At 37.9% G+C, this 13,472-nt stretch overlaps 1 protein-coding gene across 2 annotated transcripts in view; it reads left to right on the top strand.

Moving 5' to 3' along the window:
* The window catches only part of FUT8 (fucosyltransferase 8), an 83,406-nt gene extending 75,931 nt beyond the window's left edge, over positions 1 to 7,475 (top strand). For both annotated transcript variants that reach the window (XM_081020913.1, XM_081020914.1), the window contains 2 exons: positions 8 to 158; positions 6,425 to 7,475. In XM_081020913.1, coding sequence (XP_080877039.1) covers positions 8 to 158; positions 6,425 to 6,742 — 469 coding nt within the window. In that variant the 3' untranslated portion in view covers positions 6,743 to 7,475. The remainder of the gene's footprint in view (positions 1 to 7; positions 159 to 6,424) is intronic.
* Positions 7,476 to 13,472: the final 5,997 nt, after the last annotated feature.

Raw genomic sequence — 13,472 nt, 5'->3', positions numbered from 1 at the left:
CCCTCAGGTATCCAAATTATGAGTTTATTAGTGACAACTCCATTTCGTGGTCAGCTGGTCTCCATAATCGGTACACAGAAAACTCTCTACGGGGTGTTATTCTGGATATACACTTTTTGTCTCAGGCAGACTTCCTTGTCTGCACATTTTCTTCACAGGTAAGGTGGTGCACATTATAAAGTTCTGCATATCAATACTCCAGTAGCACAATATAAACATGAATGGCTATAGTACTCAGTGGTTTCCTATAACCAATAGTAGTACTATGAAATACTTGAAATATACAAGCATTAATAATTCCTTAAAAAATTATTCTCTTTCATAACATGCAGAAAATCAATGCAAAACTAACATCCCTAAAAACAAGAGCAAAACTACTATTTAAAAAAGGGAACCACATCAATGTGTAGCTCTGCTTATTACATCTCAGAAATAATGAACTGCGTTCAGACATGCCCTTTGGCATACAGAAGGAGGAAGAGGAAGCAATTTTAGCTGATCCCCAATGTTCTGGAAAGTCCCCACCTTTCCAGAGCAGCTTGCGAGAATTGGAGGAAGAGTCAGCAAAAAAATAATTTCCCCCCTCTTCCTGTAAGTGTGTCACATTAGTGGAACTAGTTTTCATAATTATTCTGGATCCAATCCATGGTATGTCTCATGAAAATATACTAAGTTTAAGAGAAGTGATTGGAAGTTAAAACTCTGCCCCTTTGAAAAAGATGACCATGGGGAGCAATGGTAGAGAGATTTGTTGGCATCTGTCTGTCTTGAGAGGCAATGGAGGAGTGCGCCTTTGTGGGGGTGAAGTCAAATTGTTGGATGGTTGCAGCACCTGCTGTGGCTGTAGAGCCAAATATGAGAGATACATCAAAAGAAATGTAAATGACAAACAATGTGAACAGTTGGTAGAAAAAAGTATTATGTCAGAACATTGGAACTCAGTGGATCTCTCGCTGCAATTGATTTTCTATTGGTTTAGGACAAACAAAAGGGAATACTTTTTTCAAACAACTTGGTTACTAACTGAAAGACTACATTGCCAGATGTGGTAATGGCTGCTAATTAACCTTAAAGGGTTAATCACATTCATGAAGAGGATACTGTTGTGGATCATTATTATTATTTGTGGATCATCTGTCTTCAGAGGTATATTGCCTCTGCGGACAAACATTAGGAGATGGTTCTCTCAGTCACATAGTGCTTGAGAACTTGCTAGTGACATCTTAATGTCACTAATGGAGACCACTAACTAGCGTAAATGAACCAATCTAGCAGTTCTTTTCCTGTATTCTTCTAAGAAGTCTACCATGAAGAGTGAACATCAAACGAAGTGCTGTATTCCTTTCTTGAGCCGTTAAATACCAGTGATAGATCGTTTTAAAACAATTTACAAAGTCTCCCTGCAATATTTAAGGGTTTGTATTTTAATTATTTTTTTATTTGCACATATAACAAGGGGAAGAGAGAGAAAGAGATGAAATAACATTAAAGAACAAAATGAAGAAAAAGAGAAGAGAACAATAATGATAATGGCATATCACTATTAGTAATATTTGTATATTATTATTGACCCAAATTTGAGAGTTTCTTTAATATAGGATTGCTCCATCAGCAGGAGCATTATTGCCAATAAAAATATTTTCATAGCGGTCCTTGCTATCTTAAGCGCTTTTGAGTTTTATTCCCCAGCTTTTCCCATTTCCTTAGTTCCTTGTTTCCAGGGCCACTTTTTATTTATTTATTAGATCTATATAGATTTATATTCTTTCCTTAAGCTTTGTTTCCCTTTTACTTTCTTTCAGACTCTTCCTCACTCTGTTGCCTATTCTGTATCCTCCCTTCAGCCTCTTTCCTGTGGCCGCCCCATGTTAGGTTTTTACTCTCTTCCAAACTGACAGTTTCCCTTTCTGTCAGAAGGTGGACTGCAGACTATTTGATTTTTTCCATGCAACAGAACATTCTTTTTCACCATTTTAGTATCAGAGGATTAATTCCCATGACAGCAATGCAATATATATTTTAAACTTCCTTAGTAGTTTTACGGTGTTCCCCATCTACTGCAGTACCTGGCACAATGTGGATTAGCTCCCTGCATTGATGGTTTTTAAATTGCCCTTTTCTGCAGAGAATTTGCCTTGATGGTTAAGCATGATGGAAGAGATTATAGGATTATAAAAGATTACAAGCCTTTTCAGGTATGCTGTTCAAGTATATGCTGAAGAGTTGTACTTTTTATAATCAAGAAGCGAACAATATGCACTACAATGCATTAAATTGTTTTTAAAGACTGACATTTTTACAAACCATTTCTTAACTTCATTCAAGGCAAAAATGTAATAAATGCCTCTTTCACTGTGAACATTTCATGGTTAGCCTTTTAATTATGGACCCAGAAAGTATTCTGTTGCATATAAATCATCTTTGCTACAGTATACATTTATTCAGGTTTGGAACTATAAAGTACTGTTGCTTTACTATTCATATCTATTATTTGTATATTTTATAACATTTTCATTAAGAGAAAAAAGTATCTGATCAATTCTTCATGGTATTCAGAAATCCTCTTAAATGCTGTAGCTTTTTATATTTTTCATTGTCTTGTATTGTGTACTACCTTGGAGGTCAGAAGTTGGGATGTAATTCAAATTAAAATACTAGATTTTGAAAGTAGAAATAGGTGGGGTTTTTTAAAACTATCTCCAGTTGCCTTTATTGCTGCAAAGTTTTTCCACACATAAGCTGAGGTTCTCAAATGCCAGTAGTGTGGGGATAGATGCGGATAGCAGACCAGCATTTGGTGATGTGCAACAATTTTTCCAGTTTAGAACATGAGTTTAAATCTTGAACCTCACTCTACACTGTGCCTCATAGTATAATAGGATAAAAAATAAATATATATTAATTTCCCTATGAACAAGGAGATTCCAGAAGTGAAATAAACAAATGAAGATTACACTCGATACTTCTACTTTCTACCTTAGTGTTGACTTGCTTTTCAACACAAATAGCAACTTAGTATGAGAACAGATAATCAAATATGAGGTGGCACCAGTTGTTGTGAACTGTAGTGACTCTGTATTGGTGAAGAAACACCTACCTTTATTCGTAGCTAGGCAAACACTGAATTTTGTTAATAATTAAACCATTCAAATTTTGGTTTTGTTGCTTACTTTAGTACCTATTGTATTGTTTTTTCAGTTGATGATTGACCAGATTTGCTAATGAGGCAAGGCTTTTTAATGTTTATGGATTTGAAATAAACTTGGTTAAAAAGAGAAAAGTATGTTATAGAATCATAGAATTGGAATCATCATGAAAGTTGTAGCGATTGTGAAAGTCAGCCAGCAATACCATTCTGTACTTGCATGCAAAAAATATAGTTGAGCATCATAGAAATCTGCATATATGTGAGTCTTAAGGCTGTTTTCCACATATCACTTTAGCAGCAGCATAACATGTGACTAAGGAAACTTGGAGTGTGGCTACAGCCCGTTCCCAATTATTAGAGTTTCAGACTGTTATCTAATAATTCATTCCCAGATACTTTGTGATTGGGTTAGAGGTGTAGAAGGTCAGTATCAAATTATGGATGAGTCAGCCATTCTTCCTAGAATATGACAGTGCCGTCTAACTTGGGCTGGGCGACATCTGGTTTTCAACATCACGATTTCTGTCTGTGGTGGAGGAGGGCTTTGTTGGGCCTCCCTGCGGGGGCAGAGGGTCCCTCCACATCTCCCCACAGCATCAGAGGGCTTTGTCATGCCTCCCCACGGCAGCAGAAGGAAGTAGTACATTTAATAAAAATATTAAATAAGCTTTCATATATTATATTTAATATATTTTCAACTAATTTAAGAGTAGTTTAAGTGATTTCTTATTCAAGTTGCATCTGCTTTCCCACTGAGAGGTCTAAGTGGAATCTGTGCATGCATAAGCGCCACTGAGTTCAACTAAACTTTCTTCTGCTTTCCTGAGAGTAAGCCTCATTGAATTCAGTAGGGCTTGCTTTTGAGTAGACACACATTTGCTTTCACTGCTTACCAAAAAACACCCTCCCCATCATTCTCACATAGTACTCAACCTCCCATTTCAGCATGAGGCAGCCAGCTAAATCTTCTTCCCTCCATTCTCCCCCCCCCCCACAGAAGCCCACCTCCCCAGCCCTCATCCCACCAAACTCTCCTTTTTATCAAAGGGAGGGCAAGCAAGCAGAAAGATAGTCTCCTTTAAATTAAAAAACACCCTTCCTTTTTAATGTGGAGGAAAGCTATTTAAGGGGAACAACAACATAAACACCCCCAGAAAATCAAAAATAAAAACTCTTCCCCCTCTTTTTTTCACTGGTGAGGGAAGAAAGATGTGATTTCCAGTTCTTTGTTTACTTTGCCTCTTTGATTGTCTAGGCATGGGGGTCCCTCTTAGATTGTTAGCAGGCTGTGCATAATTACCTGAGCTCTAAGTGGAAAGATCAGGTGAAGTTGAAAGAGTTTGCTGTTTGTGTGAGGGCTTATCTTCATTTCTTATTGTTAGGAGGGAGGAGGGAGAGAGCATAGCCCTACTCCCAACCAGATTGGATAATACAGAATTTAAGCTATATTAATATATCCAGGTCTGTGTCCCTTGTCACTGGATATGTTGCTTATTCTGTCTAGAATTGGTCACAGACTATGTAAAAATTTGTTGAAGTGTGGAAAAGCATGCCTGCTTTCTTGTGCAATTCCTATTTTTTCAATGGGCCTTGTGTTCACAAGTGGATCATGCCCATATTTTGTGACTTTGAGGACAAGTTCTTCCATTTTAAATATATCTGAAAGTAAACAGTGTGCTTTCAAAAGTCCTTTTCCTGTGTACAAGATTTTTTAAATTTATGAAATAGATGTTTTCAAAAGCTACAAGAAATTTAAATACCATTCATCTTAATCTCAATGAGACCTAAAAATATCAGGAAAGATAATGGTTTTCCTTCTGCCTTGTAAATAAAAATGAGCAGAAATGGCTTAAGTAATAGATAAGGCTGCAGTGTTTGTTTGTTTTTGAGGGGGGGGAGTTACCCACTTCTAATTTTAGAGTGTCAAACCTCTCTTGATTATAAGAGACACCTGTTATACCTAAAAGAGATACTAGCCTTCAGCCTTAGTGGTAGCATATTTGGTAATTGTTGTGGCCACAGAACTGCGGCTTCAGAGTGAAGCAGTCAGAAATAGTGTTTAATAAATCATATATGCTCTAAAGTATTATAAAATATTAACAGTTATTACTGTTTTTGTTAGGAATGGATGATGAGGGAATGTGTAAATCTGAGATTTTGATAAATGGCTGTGCTTTAAGTTTATTAAAAGGGATACATGTTTGATCACTCTAGATTTGAATTTATTTTGTTTACCTACTATCCATCTACCTCTTTTATTAAAACATTTATCACCACTCCTGACCACCTTCTACAGCATACAGAGGAAATAAAAAATTGGTGATTGGCCCAATTTTTCTTTCCGTGTTCTCTGGCACTTGTATACTATTCATTTTTCATTTCCTTTTTCCTTCTGCTACTCTGCTTTGGACTTGATATTCATATTCCATTTAATCGATTTAGTGGCAACTCTGAAAACCAAGAGGGTTTCACATTGCTCTGAAGGTCATGAGATTATAAGTCATTCTAATATTCTCCAATTATCCAGAGCCTTGGGCCTGTTGCCAAGACATTCCTATCTCCAGTTCTAAGAGGGCTTGTACTTAAGCCTGACAGCTTTGGAGTTGCTGAAGGATATCACTGCCAAGCCAGATCATAGTCAGAGGGTTGTCTAGATGCCTTGGGCCAATTTTAAGGAGGTTCCACAGAGTAGTACTAAGAATTTGAATTTGATCCAGTGAAGACCCAATGTAGTAAATGTCCTTTGGGCTTCTAGTAGGTTCTGAAGTTTCTTACAGACGATGAGTCCCTTTTTTATTTAATTGAAACTTTTTTAAGGTTCAGCAAGTCAGGCTTGGGGCTTATAATATAAACTGCTGTGGTGTGAGTTGCTCAGTGGTAGACCTCATGCTTTGCATGCAAAAAGTCCCAGGTTCAAGCCAACAACTCCAGTTAAGTTATACTCAGAATAGGCCCATTGAGATTAGTCATGTCTACTAATTTCATTGGGTCTGAGTATGATTAACGTTGGATACAACCCAAAATGCCTTTGTCTCATTCTCCAGATGTAAGCAAATTTTACTTTAAATTGAATGTTTTAAAAGGCTTCTGTAAAACATTATACAAGGATTAACATTGTTGCATTCTGTTGCTAATTGCTTAATGTTGAAGTAATATGCTTTATGAATGATTGGAGAAGAAAGAAAGTTGGACAAGATACACTTCTGTAAGGAATACTTAACTGATGTACTGTCATGCTGTTTGCTAATTAATCCTTTTTGTTACTACTTTCCCTAGGTTTGTCGAGTTGCCTATGAAATCATGCAGACATTGCATCCAGATGCATCAGCCTTTTTTCACTCTTTAGATGATATCTATTATTTTGGGGGACAAAATGCTCATAACCAGATTGCCATTTATGCTCATCATCCCCGAACTGCTGATGAAATTCCTATGGAACCTGGAGATATAATTGGTGTTGCTGGAAACCACTGGGATGGTTACTCCAAAGGCGTCAATAGAAAATTAGGAAAAACAGGCTTATACCCCTCCTACAAAGTAAAAGAGAAAATTGAGACAGTCAAGTACCCCACATATCCAGAGGCTGACAAATAAAGACAAGCAGGACAGCTCGCCGTAACACTCACTTTGAAGCTATTTCAACCAACCATACTGTTGGCTTTTGTGGGATATGAATTTGCATTTTAACATACAGTTAAAATGAAAGCCTTTTATCATTCGGACTGGATATACAGCTTGGAACAATTCAGCGGGCCATGGTTTGGACTTCTTTTGTTACATGCACTTGCACTCATGCACACTGATACACATTCAACAGGGAACCTGTTGTTTTATACTGTTTGTCTCTTTGAGGACATGTCTCTCCCATGAGTCATATATGAGCCTTGGGCTCAGTTCTTTGCCATTAATAGACTATAATAAGACTTTTAACACTGCTGCATTGTGTAATTTGAGTGACATGAGCATATTTTGTATGTGCAGAATTTAAAACATGGTGCCTCTCTTTGAAAGATCCAGTGACTTTTTGGAAGAGCCATGCCTAGTTCTGTCGATGGGTAAGAGTTGTACTTGCCTTTAACTGATGATGTTGTTATGACCACTGAATATGCTCCAACCAACAGATTCAAAACTCAGTCTAGACCTTTCTTTATAGGAGTTTTGTTAGCAATTTCATTGATTAGTTCATCTCATCATTAATAAAGAGTACATCCAACAATAAAATAATTGTCTGGTAGGAACTTTTGTAAAACAATGCCATGAACAGATTCTTTGGTACTGTTGCTGGACATTGTCTTTGATAACAAAAAATAAATTCAAAAAAGAAGTAGCTGGAGTTATACAAGTAATTTGATTTTAAAATTTGGAAGAACCAACAAAGGTCTATCTTTCCAGATCCTTGATCTCTTTATTTGGAAAATTATCTGTGATGAAATTTGATAACATTTCGGATTTTTTCTGGTGTTCTCAATCAGCAGGAAACTGCCAGTCAAGACTGTTTATTTCTTTCTTGACTAAGTGACAAGACTGCAGCCTGTTGGCCTCTGAATAATAAAAAAAATTAAGTGAGTGCACATGCACATAAACACTCTCTCTTACCTCTCCTGTAGTATTTCTTTCCAATTTTTCTTTATGGCCACAACACAAAATAACCCATGGGTGAAACTACTGTTGGTATAAGTCTTTGTGAAATGCTTTTGCTGTTTATTATAATTAACTCTAGTGTCGTGTGTGTGTGTGTGTGTGTGTGTGTGTGTGTATGTGTATATATATATATATATATATATATATATATATATATATATTGAAATAGATCACTTGAGATTGAGATAGCACAAAACATTATGGCATAGTATTAATCTGAGCCTGCAAAGGAAGGGCTGTTGCTTAGGGTATAGCACACATTTTGCATACAAAAGGTCACAGGTTCAATCCCTGGTGCCTTCAGGTAGGGCTGGGTAAGACTCCTGCATGAAACCAAGGTAAGCTGCTACCAGTCTATGCCAACAATACTGAATGAGGTGGGCCAATGGTCTGATTTGGTGTACAGAAACTTCCTGTGTTGCAGGAGGTTGGACTAGATGATCCTCTGGGTCCCTTCCAACTCTATGGTTCTATGATTTTCCTGCCCAGGAATTTGTTCTCTCAAGGATTGTTACATGTTTATATCACACTAGCCTTGTTTTTTAAATGTTTATTGCTAGAACATACTGTTCATACTGAACAACTTGACACAATTTTTTTCCAGTGAACTGATAAGAGCTTCTAGCAGTTAATGAAATACAAAAACTTAAGCACATAAGCAAGCAATTCATTTCTGTGGGATAGTAGGAGTTGAAACATTTGAGTACTGAAATGAACATATTTGTTATAAAAATACTTATTTGTTAATAGCCAGTAATCTGTCTGTTGACAGATACATGGTGTATCCATAGCCATACCTCTTTTCTTTTCAAGCTGACATAGAACCGACCTTGAAAATTTTATAGTGCTGGTAATAGTTCAGTGTCATCTATATAACCTTGTTCTTTTCTCCCTTAAATCACAATGATGTCCAGAACCTGAATATATATTTTATGTTCTTTCTTTTAAGCTGAGTTACACAAGCTGCTACTTTTCTATTCCTGGTTCTGGTTTGTGCAGTTGGCCACTGTGTAGCAACCTACTCAACTTCATTCCTAATAATGTGAAATGGCACAATGGAATCCTAGGTCTTAACTCAAATAACTCAAGACAACTGCTGCATATGGTTAAAGCTTGGGCCAGACTTGACATTTCTGTGCAAACAGCAGGGCTAATGGAAAAGGAGATAGTCAATTCTAACATATTTTCCTATGAAGATATGAATAACTTTTAACAGCAGTTGCTCCAGCGTGTTTTCATTCCAATATAAACTATTTGGCCAAGAGTATTATAGAAATATCCTGTCTTATCAGTCAGGATATTTATGAGATGTCCTTTGGTGTGAACTACATATAGTAGTGTAAAAGCATCAGTTTGTTTGTGTAAACATTTCTTCTGAATGGTGGTAGAAGTCTATTTTGAACATTATCTGGATGATTCCCCCCCCCCCCCAGTTAACTGTTAGAAGTGAAAAGTAATTAGAAAAGCCTAAGACAAAGAAGTTGCTACATGATCATCAGTTCAAATATCCTTGGTGAGACCATAACCAACCTTTGTTATAGAGAGGCTACTCCTGAGATACTCTAACATAATATTTTAAGAGCAAATAAAAAGTAAAGGTAAAGGGGCCCCAGACCATTAGGTCCAGTCGTGGCCGACTCTGGGGTTGCGGCGCTCATCTCGCTTTATTGGCCAAGGGAGCCGGCGTACAGCTTCCGGGTCATGTGGCCAGCATGACTTAAGCCGCTTCTGGCGAACCAAAGCAGCGCATGGTAACGCCGTTTACCTTCCCGCTGGAGTGGTACCTATTTATCTACTTGCACTTTGACGTGCTTTCGAACTGCTAGGTTGGCAGGATTAAGAGCAAATAGAAACTATGAAAAAAGCTTGCTAACTTAAAGGCTATGAGTGAATTCAGAAATGCTTGCTATTTAGTCTTAGGCCTATTCTATATGCTACAACTTAGTGAGAGTAGCATATTTTAATGATCACAAGTATATGACAGGTATGTAGTACATACGCACTCCAGGGAACTGAGCCAGTTACAGTTTTCTCCACCCCACATTTTATGATGTATCTCCCTTGGATATTACAGCATACATTTGCTGTGCTCCTTATCTCTGCAACAAGTGAAAGGGCCTCAAATCTCTTGATCAGTTGTGATGGCAACCAGGGCAATCCTATGCATGCCTACTGAGAAGTAAAACACACAAAGTCCAGTGTGCCTTACTTCTAGGTAAATGGGTATGCAATTGCAACGTGTGTCACTCCTTTCCCATTAGGGGGGTATATGTCTTAAGAGCCACTCTGTGGGATCTGATCAGAGGCCTAACTAGGCTAGCATCCTGTTTCCCCCACTGGCCAGCAAGATTCTTATGGGAAGCTCACAAGCAGGACATGAGCGTAAAACCCTTTCTGCTATTGTTCGCCAGCAATCTCAGCACTTCAGCATTGTGGGGTCACTAAAAATGAAAAGTGGTTCACACTTTATTTTCTTCAGCTGGTGCAGTCTTTCTTAAAGCACAAGTTTCCACTTCAGGTGTTCTCCAGTCACATCATGTTCACTTTGCTCTATGCCTCTACTTTAATTTTATTTTATTGCATAGCTTCCTGCATTAGCATGTCTTGGCAGATGGTCAAATGTAACCCGTTTTCCTACTCAAAAGGAAGAAATATTATCTATTCGCCAGGCCAACAAGAAGAAAAATAAGACAGCCTTTGGTTATTCAATAGTAGTGAGAAATCTTTCTTGGCTCCCTGTAATACATGCTTTGGACCTTATTGCTACTCTCCTACTCGGATAAAGTGGCAACATTTTTATATATGAATTATTTAGCTCCACTCTACTGAAAAACAGCATCTCTCTCAAAAGCTGGCAGAAAATGGATTCTGCTCAAAGAATAATTAGCTCGTAGGGAAGGCAGAGAACCTTCTGGCTTCTGTCTTATAGTCCATTTCATTAAGCTCTTCCATTTAAACGTCTTGGAAAATTGTGATAAAAGGTATACATGTTTCTAAATGTAATCAGGCTTACCACTAAAATCTTAAATGAAAAACATACTCATAAAGGTGATCTTAGGCTTTGCATTTTGCTTACCCAAATAAAGGAGACTGGGGAAACTAGTCCCCCGCCCCCATAACATTTATATCCTGCTTTTCCTCTTTCATTAAACCCAAAGTGCTGTGCCTATCCAGCTAGGCATGGACCAGATCCAGACCTGCTTAGCTTCAGCAAGGTAGAAGGCTCATATCATAAAGCCAAACCCTGGGACTTTGTAATTACATATAAGTTTTATATACTTTGTATCTGTTTTATAAGGTTCTCTCAAATAGGGAAATGTAGAATTGTGTGAGTTTGGATTTATTCAACTCTGTATAGTGTATGTGGCAACATAATGTTTAGAAAGGATTCAGCGAGAGTCAATGATTGCTGATCACCTTGGTGGATACAGTCTATGTTTGTAGTTGCTATTTTGATCTGAGCTAAGAGGCTACAGAAATTCTCATTACTACCACAAGATATACAAAAGAGACATTCAACATTTCTGCTTGTAGCACAGTTGATAACTTTTGGGTTTTATGTAGGACAACTCCTCTTAGCCATAGGACCCACTTAATCACCTTGGTCTCTTTTTCATCCAAACTTGTCATAACTGAGCTTTGAAGTCACCACTTCAGATCTCACGTCAGTGATTAACCTGCAGGGTCGTCTTACAAAATCAACTGTTCCTTACCTTCAGACAGACACATGCAATACTGGAATAATAATTAGCATTGAGTGGCTTTGCCCTGGCTTAATATAGAATGGGCTAGTGATTGTGAACAAAAGTACAGCACACAAAGGGATTTTATTTGAATTCTCTTTCAACTGCCATCTCTCTGAGACCTCAGGGTCCTGTACCTTGTGCTAGAGAGGAATCTACCCCCCCAAAAAAATAGTTGATTGGACGGAGGTTCTCCCTACTCACCCCTTTCTTCTGTGGTTGACCAGGAGGAATATTGCTTTTCTACCCTATTCTGCTGCAGCTGGAATGATGCCAGAGCACTGAGAGGTGTACTTTTCCTGACACCTGGCAGCCATTCTAACAGGTGCTCTTTGAAAATGACATACCTGATGGCTCCTGAATGTCATTCACAAAAGAAAGAGAAAACCAGGTAGAGAAAGGAAAAAAGCATGGGATAGGTATCTCAATCACTGCTGCTACCTGGCTGTTGCTGTGGTAGTGAGAGGGAAGGAGAATTCCCGCCCCCTCTGATTCAGATTCAAACCTCTACCTACTTGTTAGTTCTGAAGAGAGATGGTTCTGCACATTTTTAGAATAGTTCATTTTGAACTGGGGAGAACAGCTATTCTGAGTGCCTTGAAAACTTATTTCCCCTTGAGTAGTGATTTGCAGAAGTGAGTCTCTGCTGTACCTCATTCTAAAGGAAACATGAACCTTGGGTAAGTGCCTGAAATGCCTGGAATCTCGTACCACTCGGAGATTGTGGTGGCGTACAATAATAACTTTGTTAGTTCAATGGAAAAATCCTCATCTTACACTGACGATAAAAATGATGACTAAAGTATCCCTTTCAATGGCAGCATTAATGTAGTAATGGGATGGTGTTCACCATCACATTTTGTACCCTTATGAAAGAGGCTTTGGTTATGTAACACTCAAAGGCTTCGTATCAGTTATTTGTCCTGTTCCCATCTGTATCTAGCCATGCTATGTTTGTGTCTCTCAGCATTGTCAAAGGAAACATTAATAGGAAAAGTTGTGTGGAAGGACAGCCTGACCTGCAAATTCTGTTTGGCTTCTTAGTTTTTTATATTAAAAAAACTGCAAAGAGCAATCTCAGATTTATTGAGAATTTTGAGTGGTGTGTGTGTGTGAGAGAGAGAGAGAGCGAGAGAGAGCACAACTTTCAGAATTTGGACACAATGCCTTACAAAACTTTAGCCTTAAGGTGTTCAAAATAAGGCATGAGAGCTCATATTGGGACTGGATAGAAGTGGATAATTTGTCTAATTTGGTTTCGTTTAGTTTCTCATTTTTCTGGTCTTAAATTCAGTTGGTCACATTTCCACATCAGTTTGTGGGGTGTGTGTGTGTTTGCTCACAAAGAATGGTAAGGATTTTAGTGTGTATTTTTCTTAACATATACAATATTGTATGCACAGGGATGTTAGCCCCAAGGCCAATTCACACCTGCCCTTCCTCTGTAAGCCCTCAAATGCTCTCCTGGAAGGCTGACAAGGTCCTGTGTTTATAGTGAGACTTTGGTGTGTAGAGTGAGGGTTGAGATGCAGGGTAAATGCTCACAAAAATCTTCAAATCCTGTGTAAAGCTTGATGTTCAATGTTTGAGTCACAATTTGACATTTAGCATTCGGAGCTGTGACATACTTGACTTGAATGATAATTAGCATTTGTTTATTATTGGGACTCAATATCATATTTGGTACTTGATTGCTTATACTATTTTATGAGATAAATGACCAAACCCCAAACAAATACACAACAGTGCAATAGAGATTTGAGAGATCTCTAACAAGACCAAAACATTCAAATTTTGAATTCAAAAACTGAATTCTTCCAAAATGTTAATTTTAGTTTTGGCATAGGGACCATATTTTGTTTTCTTAGAGAGCAAATGTGAAAACTCAAGGAGTACCTGTGTGGTGAGGCAGGCCAAAAGAGAAATGACTGGGTTCTGTG

This window comes from Podarcis pityusensis (assembly GCF_964106645.2).
Source record: "Podarcis pityusensis genome assembly, chromosome: 1".
Classification (NCBI taxonomy): domain Eukaryota; kingdom Metazoa; phylum Chordata; class Lepidosauria; order Squamata; family Lacertidae; genus Podarcis; species Podarcis pityusensis.
Note: the sequence above shows the minus strand (reverse complement) of the source record. Positions and strands in the feature narration are given on the sequence as shown.